We start from the raw sequence: 25,292 nt of genomic DNA, 5'->3' as shown, positions 1-25,292 counted from the left end.
TTAGGTAGGCGCTATGGCAAGGCTCATCCTTTGACGTGTGAATCAATGTCAGACTTAGAATTGAACATTTTTGGACTTTTTTTCAATTCAGAACATTTTTGGTAAGTGTCTGATGACCATGAACCTAAGGTCTCAAAGGCAAGCGCCGCGAATACATGGTCATTAGATATGTACCGAGTATTTACGACGCTTATGAATTTGAGCATATTCAGCAGCTGCGCTATCAGGCGTTTGGGAAGTGCGCGAGAGATGCGACGGGCGCCCAATGGTTTGCGCAATAACGACTTAGGTATCCCCACAATAGCCCAATATATGAAACAGAAAACTTATTTTAAGAGAGCTGCCACCCAACTTGAAAAAAAAAACACTCTTCCTAAACGGCCCTCTAACCCGAGGTCCGATTCTCAGAGGAGACGCCCTTAGAGTTACTAACTACTAGAGTTGTTTCGTCAAGCAAACAAAAAAAAAGACCACGGTACTATTGTCATCCCGTTGGGGCTCTTGTAAATAAGTCTATTTTAACGTTCAAATCGGGTACTGAGAAATTCTTGAAAAATATAACCAAGTAAGCTCATATAGGCTACATTTCCATACAAATGTGTACATACTTAATAATATTATTGTATTATGTATTAAATACTGAACTGTTGCTACTGCCATAGAAACAGTTGTGTTAAAATATGAGCTCACGTATGTTCGTGAGGTCATGAAAATTTTACGCAACAATAATTTTGTATGGTGTAAAATAATAATTGTACATTGCGTTGAACATGAAAATTGAGGTACCTTTTTTTGTTTTTCCTATTATATTGATAACATTAATTATAAATTATTAAAAATTTCCTTATTTAGTAATGTCATCTATATACAGTGCAACCTTAATATAACGTACCTCAATATAACGACTTCCTCGATTTAACAAATTTTTCGTAATCCCCTTGAATTGTCCATAAGAGTCAATATAAAATATACCTTTACATTGCGAACATTCTTTGCGTACAACCTCTTTATAACGAATTTTCAACTATCAAGAAAAAGTATTCATACCTCTAATTAACGAATTTTGCCAACCCAAAACCTTTATATAAAGTTTCTACCAATAATATAACTCTTAATCTTATAATGTGATTCATGTCTCGACATGTTTCGAAACGCTTTTGTTTGTAAAGTAACTTGTAAAGTTGCTGACATCGTCACATCTGTGTTGCCAGTTACTGATGCAGAAGCGGATGAAGACGAGGAAGAAGAGGGTGAAATTGATGAGCATAACTTCACAATAAAAGATGCTTATAATGCTTTGAATACAATAAAATCTGTATTTCTCAAAAAGGGAGGTTTGAGTGACGATGTAGTGAAATCCATCACGAAATTAGATTGCGCTTTGGATGTCATAACTCATACCGGTGGTAAACAGACAACTATCGATGACTTTTTTTCTAATAAATGAAAAAAATTGAGATTAAGCTACTATGTATAACCACTTGTTAATTCTTTTTGATTATTAATGTAAGAAAAAAAATTATTATTGTTTTTAAATACATAGCAAATACATTATAGTAATTTGATAAAAATGTGTTATCATTTATTAGTAGAAGTTGTTCGCTATAACAAGATAAGTACGTAATATTGAGGTGAATAAAACTATTCTTTTACCTCTTTATAACGAATTTTAGACCAATCTAACCTCAACATAACAAACCTCAGTTCAACGAATTACTTGATATTACGAATATTTTCTTGTTCCCCTCCGATTTGTTATATCGAGGTTGCACTGTATAAAGATCTACCAACTACATTATCTCTTAGCATGTGTTAGTCAAGCCCTCGTTATTTTGTAAAGCTAAAAGTATGTCAGCCATTTTGCCTACCATAGCAAGTACCAACAGTAGACTAACTCTATGAAGCTTTGTTTTTTTTGTCCTGGATAATATTATGAAGAATCATGTCTTAGTCTACTCGTGCTTACATTGGTGGTAATCGTTCGTTATACTACGATTCTAGGGAAACTTAAATGGACCACCAAAATTAATGATTCTATTTTGGCCCGTCTCCCCTTGAAGAATAAAAAATAAAACATAAATATAAATGTACTCGTGTATTTAAGTTAATGTCAGTTATTAAATAACACTGAATAAGAACAGTCTTTTATTAATTTATTAACACAAATACATGTGGAATACAGTTGGCTAATAATAATTAAGTTTATGAACCTATAAGTAGGTACCTAACAAAGAATACATGATGAATGTCATACATAGTTGCCAACAAAATAAACAATTAACACTAACATTATATCTCAGTATACCGAGTTATGTTTTTTCTAGTGGAGAAATTAATAAAGACTCCCGAAGATATATTATGTTTTAGTTTACTGCAATAGCGTAGTTGACTCATATCAAAATAATATAAACAATATTAATTTCGTGTTGTACATGGAATATGGGTCCGAAATATATCGATATCAATTTATAAAAGTTAAGGATTTCATAAAAAACTTAATTTAAATATCACGTATTTTTTCCAAACGTCAAAAACGCTGTCGTCCATTTTGTGACGTCATTAACACACTTGATGTCGAAGTAATTGTTAACTAATATTGTTGTCAAACGCTCCATTTGTATGGGATTTATTATAGTGACGTCATGAAACAGTTGAAATATAGATTGTTATTACCGACAGGCGTTTTGGCTCGTATTGCCAAAAATATATTTAAGAACTAAAATTTTCATGTAATCACGTCTAAAAAAAAACATGAAAAAAAAAATTCAGTCTAGTAGAACGATAAAAAAGTGTCAATTAGCCTTTTGTGCTGTTATTATTTGCTCCATTAGATCAACATATCCCATACTCAATGGGCTGGCTCTTTTTTTTCTTTTTTGCAATCTATTGAAATATATTGCGTTGTTTCTTGTACTTATTAGTGGCGAGACATGGGCAGTGAAGTGTAACTAATTTCTTCCATAGACCAAGTAATTATGCCGTCAATATAAGTGACAAGGCTTTGCGCGTCTGACCAATAAATAACAATAAGTAACACATTTGATAAAAACATAAGATCTCTATCAAAAATATAAGATCTAGAAAATTATAAGTTTTCAATTTATTACAAACTAGCGGACGCCCGCGACTTCGTTTGCGTGGAATTTAGTTTTTCACAAATCCCTCGGGAACGATGGAATACCAAATTTCAGCTAATTCATTCATATCATCAAAATCATTAGTTTTTGCAAATTTCGGGAAACCATGGATTTTTTTGGTAGCCTGTGTGTTAATTTAGAGTAAAGTCTATTTCCATTCCAAATTTCAGCCAAATCGCTTCAGTAACAGCGGTGTTAGAGAGTAACAAACATCCAAACATCCATATAAACTTTCGCGTTTATAATTTTAATTTTTTTATTTTATTTTTTATTTTAGTAGGATTAATTACAAATCAAAAACAAGCCCATGGTAATACAGAGTATAATTTCCCATCTCTAATCTAAATAATATAAAACAATGCTATTGTTTTATATTCGTCTGGACATTAAGTATTCAAGATATATTGTTAACCGACTTCCAAAAAGGAGGAGGTTCTACGTTCGGCTGTATGGTATCGGTGAATTAAAGCCGTTTCTGAAAGAACCACAGAAATTGTGTAATTTAAATGGCTTGAATTAAAACATCACTGGCTTGGCACCGCCTTCAAACTGATCAGAAGGTAGCACATAGGTAAGATGTTATTTTTTGCTTTTTAGTTTAGGTTAATTTTAGAGTTGGAAGTCGGTTGAATTTTTTTTATTAAAATTTTTATTTTATAAATGCAATCCTAAAAAGCACTTACGATATTACGTAAATACGATTATCTTTGTTTAAATTACATTGTTTTTTAAGTAAGATTTAACTGGTTTTGTACGGATAAACATATATTTTTTTGTAATATATCAACAGCTTGCTTTGAGTCATTATGTATGCCTCGTGGTTTTATAAATTATAGCCACATTTGTAATTATTTATAAGTTTATGTATGTTACAATAGGTAATCATGTAGAATTTCGAATAAGTATACATCATTTTGTATATAATCTATTTGACGTCTACAGTATTTGCTTACGATATTAATGATCACCATAATACGAGTACTTGCTTACTATTGATAAACTATGATATATATGTTGGTACTGCATACAATAATAATAAAAAACTAGTTAATTGACTTCAAATTTTGTTCCTGATAAATAAAAACTACCAAGTTCGAAATTACGGGTTTTTAGTATCTAGGTGAAACAAAAATCTCATAGAAGTGTGTTTATCGTCAAACTTCTTCAAAACAGCTCGACCCATTTTAATATAACCCACAAAACCCAAGTTAGTGTGAGGAAAAGGACATTTTTCAACGCCCTATTTTTATTGTGATTTTGTGTTTTTAACAATGATATTTATTTCATATCATTGGTTTTTAACGAAATGGATTTAGTAAAACAACAACTACAGCAAGTTCCATGCATAACCATCTAAAAGATTAGACGATATTCACTATGCCACGTAAATTTCGTCTAATCTTTCAGTAAATATGCTGACCAAAGGGATGATGACAGTTTTTTAAATTGTATATAAATTAAGAGTATACTAATAGTAAAGCAATTTTGTAAAAGGAACAGGGTATCTGCGATCATTACTTTCGGAGCTACAGGGATTTAAAGAGTCAGATTTGCGGCGCTGCCGCGGATCCCTGAAAAACGCCCCATACAAAATGGCTCGAAATAATGACGTCATAGGCAATGTAATGATCGTTAGATTTGTATGCGCGTTCAAACAAAATTACCAATATCTTTGTTATTTGTGCGTTTATGCTAATAGTTCATATAATAAAAAATGTTACATTTAATGTAAGGAAGCTAAAACTGTATGAATTTTCATCTAATTACAATAAAATATTTTTAATAGATTTTGAAATTTTATAATCTCATTTATTTTGCAAATATCCAGACAATCTTTGCTTTTTATCTATAAATTAGTTAACATTGACCCTATTTACCCGAAATCAAAAAATCAATATATTCAAACCTAGTCATCATCCCCATTATACTGATATATCTATGGTCTTAAATATATCTATGGACTATATGGTCTATAGTCGTTCCGCGAAGCTCTGTCATGGGCGGCAGGCTTTCGCGGCGGTTTGATCCGGTTGTAACCAGTGGATAGGTACTGTGCTGGTTGTAGGTTGTATTCGACACGTGTTCGGTGAACGGCGTAGTATGTTACGAGTAAAAGGAGATTTTGGTCCTAAAACTCGTATTGGCGAAAGTTTCGCGATTTAAATATTGGAACGTATTTGTAAATAACATTAATTATTAATTCAATAACTACGGCACTACGGCACGTAAATTCCATTGCTAACAAAAATATCGACTGGACAATGTCAACTACCTATTCTATGATATCAACGAAGGGTAGGCACCGGATGACATTTTTCATCCAATTTTGATTAGTTAGCATTAAATAAATAGGTAGTGAATACGAAATCACGTGACTTAGGAGTTACTAACAATAGCTAGTTGGTAAATTTCCTACATTTCCAGTGTCTACTAAAAGATACGACTATATTTCCGAACGTGCTTAAGCGGAAATTGAAGGTATACCTACTTTTTTCACACAATAATAATTTTGTTTATTTTACTACCCGCTAATTATTGTTCTTTTTTTTCTTTTTGTTTGTTATTTAATTTTTTTTTAATATTGTACAAGTAATAATACTATACCAGTGCAAAGTAAAAGCAACTGTGGTTTGTGTTGCATCAGGGTTAGGATTAATTTAAATATGTATTTTGTAGAATATTATATAAATTAAATAAAATTATGTCAAAGTTAGTGAAATGCTCTGCAGAGCTAATTTAGTAAATATAAAATCATAATTGACCCGAGCTAAGTAATCGGTCCTCTCTGTTGTAAACAACAACACAGAATTACCTACCAACTGCGCCGAAAAGGTCGTCAAAATATAAACTCTTTATTAGCTAAACAGCATCAAAGACATGGTAGCAAAACCAATATTTGTCTTAACAACCGTAGGCGATAAACCACAAAAGGACTGTGCCAATAAACACACGTCAAACGTTTCAAAACCTCGCACCTTTTAGAGACAACTGTTAGTCGAGGAAAATACACATTATCATAATATAAACGATTAGATCAGCGGATAACAAAAAGTGTACTGTCCGTGGACATCGCATGTCTGTTTTAATAAAGCCTGTTTACAGGTGTCACCCTTTCAACACTCTTTACATAAGTCGTGGAAAATATACAATATAGATATTGTTTGGAACCAAGGACACAGTACACGTGTGTTTAATTTGCTCTTTGTACTTTTGATTCTATCATATGGACTGAATCTATATTAGCTAGAACTTCTTTATTTTATAAAAGCTGAAAGCTGTCGGCTTGTGTTCTAACCTTTCGAACAGTGCGTGTTCACTGCTACCGTAGAGTAATACTTACGATTCCTCACTGTAGCCCTCATGAGAAGGCTCAAAAGTCACGCAGCGGGCGACAGAGCGAGCTTAGAGTTTATTTGCGGGATCGAATCAGAGATCCCCAGAAGATCCGAAGTCATTGACATAGCTCAGCGAGTCGCAAAGCTGAAGTGGGAATAGGCAGGGCACATTGTTTAATATGCCGTTGGACGTTGGGGGTCCTAAGATGCTGGAATGGCGACCCCGCACCGGATAGCGCAGTGATGGCCAACCCCACAGTTAGACCGAGGACATCAAGCAGGTTGCAGACATCCACTGGATGGTGGCGGCTCGAGATCGTTGCCTTTAGAAGTCCATGCAAGAGGCCTATGTCCAGTGGACGTCTAGCGGCTGATAATAATGATGTTCTTACCTTAGATAAGTACGGTAGACAACTAAGAAATTTAGACCAAGGTGGCCTTAGGAGGTAGCAAACTTCAAGGATCAGACTCAATTGTCCAAGTATTTGATATTTTGTACGGGATAGCATAAGAATTTTTGTCTCCAGACGCCAGACACTTAGGTTAGTAGCAACCCTTCAATAGAGACCCTTTTATTTTGACCTTTAACTTTGATCTACTACTGGTAAGAAAGACCGATTCTACTGAGAAGATCCAACAATGAAACTCAGCAGTTGTTTTAACTAACACTTTGCTCATAAGTAACTACTAATTGTAAATCATGCCGGACTTGTTGAATGTTATCTTGATTAAAATCAGATATATAGCGGACAATACCAGTTCATACAGGAATTAGCGGAGAACCTTAAGGGTCTCTTTCGATACTGCTTTGGGCTTTTAGGGTTCAGGATCGAAAAATCGTGAAAATTTTCAAGGCCAAGCGAAGGAAGTTAGACTAAATGTTAGCAGGGTGTCATTGATTTTTATGTAAGCTCCCGATTTAATAACTTCCCATCTAATTAAATAACGCCTTTTAACTGTAGTTTTAAATCATTCATGTTGTAAATGAGCCCAGTGGATATGATCTCTGCTCCCGATTTCGGAGGGTGTAGGTTCGAATCCGGTTCGGTGTATGCACCTACAACTTTTCAGTTATGTGCATTTTAGGAAATTAAATATCACGTATCTGAAACGGTCAAGGGCTAATATCAATAGAAAACCTGCATACCTAAGAATTTTCTTAATTCTCTGCGTGTGTGAAGTCTGCCAATCCGCTCGAGCTCAGCAGTGAGCCGAATATGGGTTGTAAATTCAATCAGGATAAACAGAACAGACCTTGAAAGGTCATTCCAAATCCTTAGCTGTGGAAAATCAATGTCATAGCGATTAAATCTCATTTGATGTCTTGCATTGTGATGGCTCAATGGATAAAGAGATACGAGGAGGAGGCTATTCACAGCCAACAGGTGATTTCCCTGTTATCTATTTATTAACGGCATATACCTATTATTCGTAAGTAACACCTTACTTAAATCTTTAATACCTATTATCAAGATAATTTATTACATTTTTAACAAAAACATAACAAATATAAAATAACAAATATCTGACAATTTAATTTTCACTTCCATAAATTAAATAAGGAAAAATAAATATATATCAACAAACTTTTAGAAAAAATAATAATTTAATTTTCTTTTCCTTGTATTAAATACAATAAAAATAAAGGTTAGGTACCTTTATTTTCAAGGAAGAATATAAATATTAAATTTGAGCTAGAGTAGGTATATAAAAATATCTGAGAAGTATGAATTAATTTTGATTTATTTGTTTATTTAACTTATTAAACAGAGGAAATGAAACTATCAATAAGGAAACATTTAAATATCATTAAACTTTTAGTGGAAATATTTAAAAAAATGACCGAAAACTAATATGATAGATTTTCCGATCCTGATATTAATTTGCTGAACCCAACAGTACTCGAGTGATAATATGTAGGTATATTGTATACAACTTCGAAATATGTCGTGAATAATATTAAACTTATTAGATATGATGTGAATCATTCTTTTTACATACGATCACGTATCAAAACTGATTTTACAACCCAAGGTGTAAAACCGGCCTTACTCATTAACAAAAACGGGTTATCCCCATTATATTAGGTACTTTGATGACATTTGAGGTTTGATAATTACCTCATTGACCACAAAGTCAGATACTGACATATGTTTTCTGTGATATTGATAATTTTTAAACTTAATATTGGTTCAGTTATAGTTGAGAACGCTGCACTCGAAAATGTAGACGAATTACATTATACTTAATTACATTTTACTTAGGTCATATGGTCCAGTTGGGTAGGTCCGAAACAAAGTTCAGAGTCACACAGCGGGTAACGGAACGAGCTATGCTCGAAGTATCTCTGCGTGATCGAATCAGAAATGGGGAGATACGCAGAAGAACCAAAGTCACCGACATAGCTCAACGAGTCGCCAAGCTGAAGTAGCAATGGGCGGGGCACATAGTTCGAAGAGTCGATGGACGTTGAGGTCCCAAGGTGCTGGAACGGCGACCCCGCACTAGTAAGCGCAGTGTTGGTCGACCCCCCACCAGCAGGGCTAGCACGGGCAAGGGAAAAATTTATCCACGGGGAGAGGATAAAACGTTTATCCCCCACACTCGTTTTATCCACTCACCGCGCATGGGCACGCCGGTGGATATAATATCCCCGGTGGATAAACGGAGAGAAAGACTTGTCAACCCATTTGTATATATCTTATAAATTGGCATTAGGTATATTAATAGTCCGAAATAAACGTAAATTTGATAATATTTGGTTATTTTGTGCACATTATTTATCTGTTTTCTGTTGGCATTGTTTTGTTTGGTGATTGTTTTTTGCGGTGGTTTGTAGTAGGTATCTATAGTATCTATCATACTAGCGGACCCGGTCAAGCTTCGTTGTGACATAAGTGCACTTATTCTCTATCCCTACTCTACCCTTCTTTACCTCTACCCCTACCCTACTCTTGCCCTACCCCTACCCTACCCCTACCCTACCCCTGCCCTACCCCTACCCCTACCCCTACCCCTGCCCTACCCCTGCCCTACCCTACCCCTACCCTACCCCACCACTACCCCACCCCTACCCCACCCCTACCCCACCCCTACCCTACCCCACCCCTACCCCACCCCTACCCTACCTCTACCCTACCCCTACCCTACCCCACCCCTACCCCACCCCTACCCCACCCCTACCCCACCCCTACCCTACCTCTACCCTACCCCTACCCTACCCTACCCCTACCCCCACCCCTACACAACCCCTACCCCACCCCTACCCCACCCTACCCTACCCCTACCCCACCCCTACCCCACCCTACCCTACCCCTACCCTACCCCTACCCTACCCCTACCCTACCCCTACCCTACCCCTACCCTACCCCTACCCCACCCCATATTGCGAAGCAATTGTTAAAGACCAAAACATGCGAGACATAATTGTTTTTTTAAGTAAAGTTTTATCCCCACATCAACTTCACAGGGATAAATTTATCGCGTTTAAATGTCAAAAGTCCCAAAGTATATCATTTTATCCACTCCATATGCCATAGTCGAGGAAAAGATCTCCACGCGTAATGTCAATCGGGGTTTAATTTGTCTTTCCCTTGTGGCCATGCTATGACGGGTGGATTTATATCCTTAGTCAGTGGATATAATGGGTGGATAAAAATTTTATCCCTTGCCCATGCTAGCCCGGCAGGTGAACTGACGACATCAAGCGAGTCGCAGGGATTCGCTGGATGCAGGCGGCTCAGGATCGTGATGTTTGGAAGTTCCTACAAAAGATTTCTAACTTAAGAAACGACAATGCTTGCTTAAAATAAATATGACAGTAATTTAACCTATGTAGGATGCTCAGAATACAAAAAGTAGGATGTATCTATTTTTAGGCTGCACGCCTAACCCGGGAAATAATAATGCTTTAAGTATTGAATTTTGTCATTTTCTGAAGTGAAGCTCTATAGACAGTATTTTATAATATGATTTTATTCCGGGAAGCACCAGATTAAGTGAAATAGTGGACTACATTTTACAAATTTTTGTTTCCACACGTAACACTGTAGTCTGGGGGCCCCGTATAATTGATATACTCGATTTATGGCCGCCAAAACTTCATGAAATTTCACGAAAATCGTTAGAGCCGATTCCGAGATTCAGATTACCTTAGATTCCACCTACCTATACAAATTAATAGGCAAAAGATGCAAGAAAAATAAATCCTCTACCTTCTTCGGAAGTTGATTATATTACCATAACATTAGCATTCATAATTATTACGATCTACTCCATAACAGCACAGTATACCTACATATATTACCAGTCAATTACGTGGCGTTCATTCATAGAGCAGGCGGCAAGTATTGGCGGCGTCCCAAAGCTTACAGCAAAGCCGACAAAGCGCATACATTATTGAAAATATTACGCACTAACATTACAATTTACATACCACGCCTCACCATCACCAGTAATAGAGTTCTATTAGTGTTTCTCTTGTTACATTTCAAGCGAGTTGTATACGTTTTCATTTTAGTACATTATTTACAATTCCACGAACACTCTGGGTTGAGGAAAATTGCTGAATATAGCAGAAGTATTATATTTAAAAAAGCCTTATTGAGCATACTAGCGGAAGCCCGCGACTTTAGACCTCTTTAAACCGGTCGCAAAATCCGTTCTTAGCGGACGTCTACTATACTTAAATACCTAAACTACTTCCCTGGCAAATTTCATCTTTGCACGTCAAGCGATTTCGTGATGAATGACCTTTCGTATATGTATATTAAGATTACATTTACCAAATTGAATACACAATTAATACATTGATAGTTAATAATTTAATACATACCATAGATAGGTACCTACATAATATCTATGAATCTACGTTAAAAATGAATTGTTAGAGATATCTAATCTAACTAAAACTAATGTTTTAACTTAAGTTTTATTAACCTTAATGATGGATTTGTTAAAAGAGACTTATGAAATATGTGTACAAAATATAAAAAAAAACATAGGTACATACAGCCGAACGTAGAATCTCCTCCTTTTTGGAAGTCGGTTAAAAATTAAATAAATATTAAAGTATTATATTATGTGTCTTATATTCCTTTAAGCCTCGTTTATTAGGGTTCCGTCAACCGTGTCTCAAATGGAAAAACTCGTATACTATGTTCACTTTGTTGACGGTCAGGCCACAGTAGACATAACAATACTATTATACTGTGGTCAGGCTGACCGTCTGTCTTTATGTCTGGACTAGCGGACGCCTGCGACTTCGTCCGCGTTAAAATCGATGTCAACTTTCAACCCCTATTTCACATTCTATTTTGCAAGTTTTATAACTTATACCTAATAAATAGTCCACTTATCATTTTACATTTACAAATGTACCTAGAAAAATTAAGGACTTTCCGTACAAACTTTCTACCCCTACTTCACCCATTTCTGATTTTGTTTTCGCGACAAAAAGTATCCTATTATCCTTCTACGTATTATGGTCTCAAATCGTCTTAAGTATCATTTGAATTCATTCTGTAGTTTCAGCGTGATGCCCGGTCAAAAAAAAGGCAAACAGACAGACAAAAAATAGAAAATAAGCTTCAGTATCGATCTCCTACCTCTACCCTACTCCTACCCTACCCGTACCCTAACTGTATCCTACCCCTACCCTACCCGTACCCTACCCTACCCGTAATCTTCCCTTTCCCTACCCCTAGGATAGGGGTAGGCCCTACCCCTACCCTAACCTAGGCATACACTCCCCTACCCTGCCTTACCCCACCCTATCCCTACCCTATACCTTCCCTACCTTACCCCTACCCTTAGCAAAATACGTCCAGCCCTATGAGCGTGGTGCGATGACGAAGGAAAATAGAGACTTCTATGCTAAAATTATAATCTTTGGATCTACTGGACCGATTTGGAAAATTGTTTTACCAATAGAAAGCTACGTTATTTGCGAGTGTCATAGGCTATGTTTGATTCCCATATTCACACAGGAACGGGAGCTACGTAATTGAAAGCGCGGGGCGTCATGTAGCGGAATTTCTGCGTCTTTTAGAAATTTTGTATTATCTCCGAAACTATTTAACTAATTAACATACTATAAAGGGCAAATCTTATCTCCATAATATCCTTGTGATTATTAAATAATTTATTTTAATAAGGATTTAAGTTAAGTAGCATAAATATTGACGCAAATCTAAGTATATAAAATTTATAATTTTTAAAACACAAAAGGTACTATATCTGCTAATATATAGAAGATAGATATATGGTGTCGCGGACTTTTTTGTAGAACTTTTAAAGATACATAAAGCCTCCATACATTAATTTCAATTTTGCACAATGGTTAAGGCAGCGCATGCGAATAAGTCTGCTTAAGAGGATTTTCGGTCCGACCTGTATGACAAAAACTGTGTTAACTCGGCGAATATATATCATACTAATATAAAATATAGAGAATTTATATTAGTATGATATATATTCGCCGAGTTAACACAGATAATATATAAAGAATTTTTGAAATCGGACCAGTAGTTCCGAAGATTACCCCATTTAAAAAATGTGACAAACTTACAAACTTTAGATTAGTATAGATGAATACCCTTTTTCTCAGGATCGAGGTGAAATTAATACTCGGGTCTCATAAAGCTGTTAAAAAATTAACATATGTTAACGTAAAAAAAAGATACGGCCTTAGGAATCAAAACGTAGAAACAGACAAACAGAACTGAAAAACGTAATTCTATACGTAATGCATGCATGCATTATATGCGTCACGACAATATGCTCCGCAATATCTGTTATCTATCTGTTTGTATTATCTTTGAACAAATCTACAGATAGCACTAAACAATAACTTGTAGACATAACGTGCAGTTGTTAAACGGATTGAAATTAATTCATTTCTCTAACGTAAGTACAGTACCTTGCAAATTAAAGTAAAGTAAATTGGGCATATAATAAGTTAGTTTATTTCGAGAAAAAAAATCAAGTCGTTAATTTATTTCATTTAAGTATAATATCTATAACCTTCTACTTTATGCTTATTAATTACATATTATATAAATTATATGTATACTTACATAAATTATTCGTTAAAGAAATAATATATTTTTTAAAACAATGTAATTTAACTTTTGTATTAAAAATTTACATCGTTATCAATATTTTATACATATTATGTTAGGCATATGAATAAATTTTGCACTTTTTTTCTCTTGTTTATGCATACATTATATGAAAATTTTTATTAAGTTAAGTTAATGAGACGAATATCCTAGGATTCCATGGATTCAACGTGCAGGTGCCGGGTCCATCGCGTGGTAGAGAGAAAAACACCAAGCAAAGTCCAGGACTTGTGACTACTGGATGTAGGGTTAAGGAATTCCTTGACGATCGATCAACACTCCCCTTCTCTGCTTGTGTTGTTCTCCCTACCTATCCAAATTTGGTAAGATCCTATTAGAGCAGCTTTGGATACTCGTTCTAATATGGAACTAGCTGCACTTCTAGAGAGGCCAAGGTCTTTAAGCAAGTTATAGAGAGATTTTGCTGGTAATCCTCTCGCACCTACTTCTACGGTGTACAGACTAACTACATAGCCATTTTTAGTTAGTTCATTTGTTAGGTCATAATATTTATTCACTTTTAAATTGTGGAAGTTATCTTAGTATCTAAATTATTTATGTATATTAATATAGTTATTTTTGTTTCGCCGTGTTAGCCCAGTGAATGTGATGTGATAGCCCAGTGAGTGAAATGACCTCTGCCTCCGATTCCGGAGGTTGTGGCTTCGAATCCGGTTCGCATACACCTCCAAATTTTCAGCTGTGTACATTTTAAGAAATTAAATATCACGTCTCGAAACGGTGAAGGAAAAACATCGTAAGGAAACCTGCATACCTAACCTAACCCCTCTCATTACGAGAGGAGATTCGAGCTCAGCAGCCGAAATGCTCGAGCCGAATATGAATACGAACGTTACGTTTTTGTGCGCACCTTTCACCGCGCACTGCGCACGCCGCGGCCTGCTGCTCCTCAGTTGCACACCTTACACTTTTCAGGCGTAAGTATTGAGACAAACATAGTGTAGGTAGGTATAGGTTCTGAAAGCGTAAACTCCATCGTGCGTCGGAGCTGACACACTTTTTTTTGTTTCAGATTCAAGACATAAAACTATGCGGTTGAGGACAACATATAATGACACTCATATTATGATCAGTGGCGACGAAGCGAGCGTCTTACACAAATCAATTTTCCGGTAGTTTACAAAGTTGACCCACTACAATGGCCGACACCAGGTATTTACAAGGCTCCATAGAATACATTTAATTTAACAGACAATTACTATAGCTTGGCAACTTCGTTCGTAATACTCCCGACGGTGCGCGCGGGGTGGGGGGCGTGTAGCGATGAATGAAAAACCCACGACTTTCCTCTCGTCGAGTGTCATCAACGAACTTGCCAGTCTATAATTTGTTACGATTTCCCGCGAAACAATAACAAATGTTAGCAAAACGCCTCCTAAATCCGACTTAAGTAAATCCTTACATACTCGTATCTATTATACGTACCTACCTACATTTCGCTTTGAATCGGAGTGAAACTTATAGTACAGAAACCATAGTTCTCCTATTAAAAAGGCAGAAACGTATAGGTTTCCTATCATCCAGCACCCTCAAGACATTTTGACTCTACTACGTTCAAAATGATGTCATTCAAATCATCATTATCAACCTCTGGAATTAGGCCTCTTGCATGGACTTCCAGAGGCTCTCTGCAACCCGATTGATGTCCTCGGGCCTCGCTGAGGGGTCAACCAACACTGCGCTTTCCGGTGCGGGGTCGATGTTCCAGCACCATGGGACCCCAAAATCCATCGATAAATGAAAACTGAAAGAGAAATTGAGTTTGTACCTGAACATTGTAAAGACAATATCTCCTGATAAGAGGATGCTCGGTTTTCGGTTTTTTTATTATTATTTACAAGTTAGCCCTTGACTACAATCTCACCTGATGGTAAGTGATGATGCAGTCTAAGAAAGGAGCGGGCTCACTTATTAGGAGGAGGATGAAACCCACAATCCTTTTCGGTTTCTACACGACGTCGTACCGTAACGCTAAATCGGCGTTACGACTTTGGTAGGTTGATAGCCGCGGCTGAAACCTCCACCAGCCAGAGCTGGACCAATTAAGAAAATCTCAATCGGCCCAGCTGGAGATCGAACCCAGGACCTCCGTCTTGTAAATCCACCGCGCATACCACTACGCCGCGGAGCCTGTCAAAAGAGAGAGGTTTTTCTATCGGATCTGAGTGATGTTGGCACTCGTTGTTGTTGTTGGTCAGTTTTAGTAACGCATGCTTCTATTCAATATTTATTACTATTACTAATTACCTTAGGTTCACGGTCTCAACCGTGGAGTCAGAAGCGAAGAAGAATGGCATACACAAGGGAGCCAGCATCATCACCAGACCCCTACGCTCCTCGGTGGAGACGGTGGAAAGAGGAGACCCCAACCCACAACCCGACACATGGCTCCACGACGCCGGCTGGAGGAGGAAGAGGTCCCTGGCCCAGCTCACAAGAGAAGCTTTGCCTAGAATGGAAAATTATAGGAATTCTCGGAGAGCCCTCAAAAGACCGAGCTTGGGAGAGATACATGGAGATCATTTGATTACTGAAGAGGTAAGCAGTGAATTAATTATTACACTTACATCCTACTAATCTATCTTACTTATAATAAAATTGTAGCAGGTCCAATTCTGTACATTGAAGATATTTTGAAAATTATTGTTTAATATGTATAATTGAGCTAAAATTTTTTTTTTCGACTTTTTGTCTGTCCGTGTTTTTTTTTATTATTCGGGCATTACGCTGAAATTACTGAATGAATTCAAATGAAACTTATCACTGTTTAAGACCATAATACGGAGAAGGTTATAGGATACTTTTTATTGCGAAAATAAAATTAAAAGGGGGTGAAATAGGGGTTGAAAGTTTGTATGGAATGTCCTTCATATTTAGAGTTACTGTTTTAAAATTTTGTTCATAAATCATAAAAAAAATACGAAATATAATTTAGTTCAAAAATTTTTAAAATTCAACCCCTAAGTGGTGAAATAGGGTTTGAAAGTTTACATTGATTTCCACGCGGACGAAGTCGCGGGCGTCCGCCAGTATTATATAAACGCGGAAGTTTGTATGGATGTTGGTTTTTTTAGCGCCTCTACTAATGAAGCGATTAAATTGGGAATGGAAATATATTTTACTTTGGATTAACACATAGGCTACTTTTCATCCCGGAAAAAGTCTGGTTCCTGTGGGATTTGCAAAAAAACTGAATTCCACGCGGACAAATTCGCGGGCGTCCGCTAGTCCGCTGTTTTATATGCAACGACTTTTATTACAGCATTTACATTTAGCCCAAACTATGATAGCTGTACTTGTATCAATCAATTTAGGAGTAGTGGGTCATAATAGATTGCTTAAAACGACTTTAAAGTTCTGCATTCGCTCCATTAATTTTTGGTCAAAAAAAAATTCTTGGAACTTTCATGTAAATCATGTTCAGGCTCAAACCAACTATTCTATAGGACCTGCCTGGCTAGGTGTTACTTTTCTGTTAAAGTATATGATCAACGATCTAATGCAATTAGAATATGCTGTCTCTATAGAACCGATGTTAAATAATTGTAATCGTGTTCGTTGGTTACAGAGCTCCGTAAAAATACCTTTTTGTGTAGTTGAATAGTGTAAAAAACGGTCAAAAACTTCTAGTTCAGTATAAGATATATACCAAATCTAAGCTAGTTTTCCTCAGAAAATGACAGACAATTTTGTTTGTGACTATGAGTGCGATACAGGTCCTTCTATAATTGGTGTTCAGTGTTCAGGGCATGAATTACAACCAAATCAACTGTCAAAATTAGTATTCAGTAAAGTGCTCTAATCATGGAAACTATTTGTGAAGAAGAGGCATCAATTAGCTAATTGTTTCCCATACTTAGCTCGTATTAAAGTATCGTTAAGCGCCATTAAAGCTCATTATTTACTCATTACTTAATTCATATAATTACACTGACACCTTAAGAGTTTATAATCAAACCTGGCATTTTGATGATGTCAACGGATTTTTGGCTAAAAAGACACCTATTATTGGAAGTGTTATTTACTAGCGGACGCTCGCGATTTTGTCCGCGGGAAATTTAGTTTTTCACAAATCCCACGAATCCCATGATTTTTAATGGTAATATGGTGGTAATATGACAGTGTTTTTGAGCAAGAGTAGTGAAAAAGGGGCTAAAGTAATTTTGTTTTTTTAATTATTGTCTGTTACGAGTACTAGCCAAGTACTAGCCTACTTTATATCGAAGGAGGTTTTATGGCTCCGCGCGTCGAGCGATTGAGCCAGAGGTAAGGTCCTGACTGTTTGATAAAAATAAAACTTGGAATTGGAATAAAATGCAGCGTTCTTGTCTGTGGAATGCGGTTATTTTTTTTTATTTGATTTTTATTGAGTTGCGAATTTATAGAGCGAGATTTGAAGACAAGGGGTCCACGGTGTAATTTATACCTTTGCCTTTTCTTCATGGGGAAAAATTATATTAATAAAGAAAATAAAATTAAAGGTCGAGAATTTAAAAACAATTATTGTCGTGAATAATCTAATTACTTGATATTTTTAAATAAATTCATTGTGAATTTGTGAACGTAATTTACATGTTTCGCAACATTAATTGTTATGTCTTCATCTAGTGAGAATGGTGACCCTAATTTGGAGATGGATAAAAAAAAAATTACAAATTAAACACCTACTTACGAAAAAATTAATAAGTGGAGAAAAGAACAACAAGTGCATTCTTACTTACAACTTACGCATGGTGTTTTTTAAACAATAGGGATGATGACACTTTTTTAAATTGTATATAAATTAAGAGTATACTAATAGTAAAGCAATTTTGTAAAAGGAACAGGGTATCTGCGATCATTACTTTCGGAGCTACAGGGATTTAAAGAGGCAGATTTGCAGCGCTGCCACGGATCCCTGAAAAACGCCTCATACAAAATGGCTCGAACTAATGACGTCATAGCCAATGTAATGATCGTTAGATTTGTATGCGCGTTCAAAAAAAATTACTAATATCTTTGTTATTTGTGCGTTTATGTTTATAGTTTATGTTTATATATATATATATAGTGATAATCTGGAAAAATTAGTTATTACTGGCAAGGTGGAAGGAAAAAGATCGCGGGGGCGCAGCCCGATGCGTTGGTCCGACCAGGTCCGCACTACACTCGAGTCCACAGTTTACGATGCTCTTCGCGTAGCCGGAGATAGGAAAGAATGGCATACCATCCTAAAGACAAGGATTAGAGATGGAGGTGGTCACGACCCTCACACATGAGGAATACGACTCACGGAGGAGGAGGTTTATAGTTCATATATTAAAAAATGTCACATTTAATGTAAGGAAGCTAAAACTGTATGAATTTTCATCTAATTACGATAAAATATTTTTAATAGATTTTGAAATTTTATGATCTCATTTATTTTGCAAATATCCAGACAATCTTTGCTTTTTATGTATAAATTAGTTAACATTGACCCCTATTTACCCGAATGTATCATAAAAATCAATATATTCAAACCTAGTCATCATCCCCATTATCTAACATGTTTACCCCTCATATTCGTTATTCAACTTCACTGTAGTCGGAAATTAAGTTACCGGGTAAAAGCATTTCCCCGAAACATCCAAAGTTATAGCATTTTGTACCTACATTTTAATTTTCAAATAAAATATATGATTGAATATTGTACTAAACTATTTTATTTTCTCGCAATCGTAGTGAAAAGCAGAGTGTAACACGTGGGGCTAAACCCATTATAAACTCGGTTACTATTTAGGCGGCCCTCGCCTTACGTCTCGGGCCCTAAAAATACCTCGTATATAATGGGTCTTTTTAGCCCCTTGTATAACAATCTACTATTATTCTGAAGGTATTCAATACGTGACTACAGCTATGTTATTCAATGTTATTGTACTGCACGTTATTCCCAAAAGAGATCGTTGCTATTATAAAAATATGTAATTTCCATTTCCATTACCAGCAACTAAAACGACAGAAACATTTATGGGGAATGCGTCATTTTCTCGATTACTCAGCGCATGCAGACAAGCCAACGGGAACTGGTTTAAACCGGCAGTGGCCACTTCTAACAGCCCTGTCTATGGGCTCTCAGTTCATTTTCATATCTTTGCACGAGTGTACAAGTGTATAGGGGTGTTTAAATCTTCACAGAACAGCTTATAAGTGCTACATATTGTTTCTGATAGAATGATAGCGCGCCACTCTAAACAAGTACCTATAACAAGTTTTACGTTTATTAACCGACTTCAAAAAGGAGGAGGTTCTCAATTCGGTCGGTATTTTTTTTTTTTTTTTATGTATGTACACCGATTACTCAAAGACGCCTTGACCGATTTCTAAAATTCTTTTTTTGTTTGAAACGGTATAGTCCCCATTTGGTCCCATTGCCATCATGTCAAGATCTGATGATGGAATCCTGGAGAAATTGAGGGGAACTTTCGAAAATTCCCTAGGGTGTCTAGTGTGTTCATATTCTTTTCCATTTAGTACTTTTAAGCACTACAATTTCATGAAGGTTTAAAATCGATCTGATGATGGAGCCATAAAACAGACGAGGGAACTCCTCGGCGATTTACAGCAATTACCTTGTGTTTGTGCTTGATTAATTTGTATTAATGAGAACTTTCCACATAGATAGGTTGTGACTGTCATTTAGGGGTTTGGTGAGGCGGTGCTTAGCCGGTGTTGTCTTAATTTAAGCCATTTCTGACAGGACCACATGAAACAACACTGTCTGCCAAATCTAATCTATAAGATATTCTCACATGGCTTGAATTAATACATCACCGGCTTAGCACCGCCTTCATACTGATCAGCAGGTAGAACATATTATGATGTTATTTTTCACTTTTTAGTTTAATGGGTACGTTTTTAGGTTTTGAAGTCGGTTGTATTTTTTTTATTAAAATTTTTATTACGTTGAATTTGATCCGCTATTTTTTTTATTCATCTTATTCAGCCTATTTACCCGACTGCGTAAGAAAGAGGGAAATGTTTTTCGAGCGTATGTATGTGTGTATGTTTGTATGTATGTCCATTTCTTTGTCACGGCAAAACGGCAGGACGGATTTTCACATATGAGGTGTCATTGAGTTCGTTAGAATTGTGGCACCACAAAGAATTTAGTCAAAACTTAATTCAGATGTTTTGATACCTACTTGTTTTTCTCTTTTCAGTTCATTGAGCAGTTGGGTTTTTTGTATTTATAATAATATTGTAGCCAGCCCCTGTAGCCAAGTGGCAAGACGATTCTCTTTCTACGATCGCAAACGCTTCGAAAACTAGAAAAATGTATAGGGATGACAGATCTTGATCACGTGACCTGTCATGTGAAAATGTCATTTCTATACATTTTCCTAGTTTTCGAAGCGTTTTTGTAGGAGAGGGAATGTGGAGCGTAGACCCTGCTGCTGCTCTAATGCGGGTTGGCGGGTTTAGGAATTTGTTAGGGTCTATGTTTAAGTTTTCAAACATAGACCCTAACAATAGACAATAGACCGGGACCGACGGCTTAACGTGCTCTCCGAGACACGGAGAGCACCAACTTCTTCCGAGCTGAGAAATTGAGGTACTGAAAAATTCTAGGGTTAAGGAAAAGCACATATGCTATACATTGGACCAACGAGGTGGACACCGACATTTTTTTTTTTATTCTCTACAAGTTAGCCCTTGACTACAATTTCACCTGATGGTAAGTGATGATGCAATCTAAGATGGAAGCGGGCTAACTTGTTTGGAGAAGGATGAAAATCCACACCACTTTCGGTTTCTACCCGACATCGTACCGGAACGCTAAATCGCTTGGCGGTACGTCTTTGTCGGTAGGGTGGTAACTAGCCACGGCCGAAGCCTCCCACCAGCCAGACCAGGACCAATTAAGAAAACCTCAATCGGCCCAACCGAGGATCGAACCCAGGACCTCCGTCATTAAATCCACCGCGCATACCACTGCGCTACGGAGGCCGTCATACATCTGTATAATTGTTATTAATTTAATTTTACATCTACCATGTAAAAATACAATGTGTAAGTTATTAACATGGCTCGACGACGAAACCTACGAGTAGGTTAATTTTTACAATAACTTGCTTTACGCGGTAGGTAAAACAACGTATAACATGTATTTTAGGTAGTCCAAATATTATTTAGGCATTATTAGATCAAAAGTATAACGTGGAGTAAGAGTGAAGTAAAGTAATATCTGGTTTATAATAAGATTCTTGAGAGTTTTGAAGTACGAGATGTGTCACCCCGACGTCATACTTCAAAACCAGTTGGGTCTGGCAATAGGCCGTCAGAACAGCTTTATCATATGCCCTAGATACCATCCGACTTCAAGCATGTTATCTTTTTAAATAGGTAGACGGTAGTCTGCTAGAATTCAAAGTGTTTTCTGATTATTGTCATAAAGTTTCACTCGAGTAACACTTGTAAAATCACCTCGTGTATTTTTATAAGATTTCTAGCTAGAGTTTGGCTAATGAAAGTAGACAGAAATCGCCCGCCAAATTAAAAAAATCAGAGTAAATTAAAAAAAAATATAGATCAAATATTGGAATAACTGAGTTTAATATTTATTTATTGGTAATAATGTATGTATTCACAAATAAAAAAATAATTTAAACAAATTATTAAAACGCATGTTTTTTTAATTTGGCGGCCGATTTCAGTCTCTACTGATATTAGCCAGACTAATCCTTCGCGATAGGCGAGATCACCTGGGGTGCGATTCCGCTGTTTTAACTCGTCGATGTAATTAATATTCGCCTATAACAAGTGTTATTAGAATTTGAACTTTATTTAAATGGGATATCAAAAACATAATGTCACTAACAACGAAGTAGCCGCGAAAATGAGCGATGTCACATCGTTGTAACTTTATGGAATGCAGAGGCTGATGTTAGTGAGGATGCAGTCTAAGATGTTAATAGGCTAGAAAGAAATAGGTACAATATTATTCATACTACAACTAATACATCGTTTTTCATCGTATTTTTGATTTTGCAATCATTTACCATAGTCTTTTTAACGAAATGACATAATTATCGTCATTTTACGTAGGCAAAGTAAAATTAGTATAGTTGTGGTAGTAGCCGATAGTAACGATATTTTAACAAAAAACTAGTATTTACGTAAATTCCGGTGTATTATTTACGTAATCATGTTAAATGATCGTAGAAACTAAAAAACATTACGATTTGACGTAAAATGGTGCGATTAAGGTTTTTTTGTTGAAATAACTATTTTAGATGATGACTAAAACGAAATCATGATGAAAAACGATATAGTGACTCATTAATTGAACGAGTTATACAATAACCCTGTTGAGATTATTTAGAAAGTATAAAATTCGGCCCTGCGATGTGTTGCTCTGTTTATAGTAAAATTACACTTAACATCTGGTGGGCCACTTACTTGGTTCAATGTTTTTTCAACAATTCTTTCACTGATCGAAAGCTACATTATCCCCGAGTGCTATAGGCTATATTTTATCCCCGTATTCCTATGTGAACGGGTACCCACGCGGCATCTGCTGGTGTGGTAATAAACACGAATTTAGTGTAGGTATTTTATTGGAGCCAGTGTTCCCATAAAATACCTACACTACCTACCTTCCTACACTGTCAGACCTTCGAAAAACCAGGTACTTGAAAAAATTACTTTAAATATCTCTGTTAAAGGATTGCTATAAAGAATTTGACGTATATGCGTTGACGTATAAAGTATTCACGGTATTAACTTAATACGTATATAGTATTTATATTTCGTCATCATTTACGAAATAATAAGGTAATCTACACTTATATTAATTTTAATATTATAATTTAAAGTTATGGCTCAATATATCATGTATTAACTTTCCCGAGGACATTGGCAAGGAAAAAAAATGGGCAAAGCTGCTTCAAATAATATGAACTGCTTATTATATGCATATGCTTCAAATGTAATAAAATATAACCGTATAAACAAATTATTTTACACGTATATGAGTACACAGCCATAAATCTACCAATCAAAGGCTCTTTCATAAATTGAATATTCCACGAGATGGAATGTGGAAGCATTATAAATATTTGTAAGGTTGGCCGCCGAAAATATATTTTAATGTAAACTATCTCTCGTTAAATTTGTATCACCGTATGAAATACAAGACTTACATTCTATTTTTGAATCAGAAAAGAAAAAAACCAGCTCAGCTGTAACCAAGTGTCATGTCGATTCTCGTTCTGAAACGTTAAAAAACTAACAAACGTTTGTAAAACTAGGAAAATGTATGGGAAAGACATTTGCTATCGACAGGTCACGTGATCAATATCTGTCATTCCCATACATTTCTCTAGTTTTCGAAACGTTTGCGATCGTAGAAAGAGAATCGACGTACCAGTTGGCTACAGGGACTGTGTCCTTAACCGCTTAACGCGAATGTTAAAAGTTAATCAACAGTATCCGAAAATTAAAAAAAGAAATCTTGGTTATTACTTTTTGCAACAGCATGTTAATGATATTTCACAAACAGATCCCTAAAACGACGGTAAAACACAAGCATCGTTTAAGATTTATCCATATCCAACGACATCCCACACTTTGGGGGAGCTACACTAGTAAAAAAATCGGTTTACTGACGATAGTTAAACGTGACAACTGACAATGACAACGTCATAAGAAAATACTGATGGAATGGTTACATTTTTCAAAAGAAAATGTTCGTTTCTCTAAAATTACTGTATAATAATCTTCATGGACCAGAATATACTTTCTTGTAAAAAAAGTTGGCAAACCCTAGAGCGAGGGTCGACGTCATCTTTATTCGAGTGTGCAGCCGGCCCCATCGAATTATAAGACGTTGTCACCTCAAAAAATCATCCCTACTGATAATAGTCTCTTGCGTTCAACATAGCGAATCTATAAAGGTTCTTCCTTTGCAGACTATGGAACCCTATAAACGACACATGAAAATAAATTTTTCAATTAAACTGACATCAATAGTTTACACGCAGCGCAAAATACCGAACAATAGTTATTGTAGCGACACAGTTAGACTAACCTTCTGCTACCTAAATATGGTCGTTATGTTAGATAGTAATGTTTACGAAGCAAATCTCCACGCGACACACAATGTCGCTTTATTATACCTACCGCCATTATTGATGTTCACAGTTTAACTGCCAATTTAGGGCCAACATAGACCACGGAATAAAAAAAACATTGTGAAAAGATAATCTATTTAAAAATAACCAAAAGTCTATGAAATATTGAGTTTTTCTTTCATCTAACAAATTTTAAAGAATACAAATTTTTAGGTGTTTGGGAAGTTGGTAAAGTTACATTCCTCACTAAGAGAACAACAACATACTTTACGAGTAAGATCCGATGGTGGTCGTTAAAGAATATAACAATATTTTCTTCTTCTTCTTCCGATATTGCTAACTCCTATCGGAGGTTAGCAACCATTAAGGCTAATTTTACTTTATTGACTGCTGCCCGAAAGAGTGATCTGGTACTCATATTGAAGCATCGACGTAAGTTCGTAAGTAAGAGCCCCAGAGCTGTAGCAGGTCATATTTGGAGTTTCGCATTATATGACCCAGGTATTCGAGCTTCCTCCTTTGAAATTGCTGCATAACCTCTGTTGGCTTTCCCATTCTTTGCAGCACAGTAGTATTGCGTAGAAG

At 36.0% G+C, this 25,292-nt stretch overlaps 1 protein-coding gene across 2 annotated transcripts in view; it reads left to right on the top strand.

Annotated features, from left to right (window-relative positions):
* Positions 1 to 25,292, top strand: part of LOC112055321 (bumetanide-sensitive sodium-(potassium)-chloride cotransporter) — a 62,898-nt gene that overhangs the window by 11,063 nt on the left and 26,543 nt on the right. For both annotated transcript variants that reach the window (XM_052886568.1, XM_052886567.1), the window contains exons 2-3: positions 14,627 to 14,766; positions 15,867 to 16,152. In XM_052886568.1, the coding sequence (XP_052742528.1) occupies positions 14,753 to 14,766; positions 15,867 to 16,152 (300 nt within the window). In that variant the 5' untranslated portion in view covers positions 14,627 to 14,752. The remainder of the gene's footprint in view (positions 1 to 14,626; positions 14,767 to 15,866; positions 16,153 to 25,292) is intronic.

This window comes from Bicyclus anynana, chromosome 17, assembly GCF_947172395.1.
Source record: "Bicyclus anynana chromosome 17, ilBicAnyn1.1, whole genome shotgun sequence".
In the NCBI taxonomy this organism is placed as follows: domain Eukaryota; kingdom Metazoa; phylum Arthropoda; class Insecta; order Lepidoptera; family Nymphalidae; genus Bicyclus; species Bicyclus anynana.
This window is presented reverse-complemented; position numbering and strand designations above follow the sequence as displayed.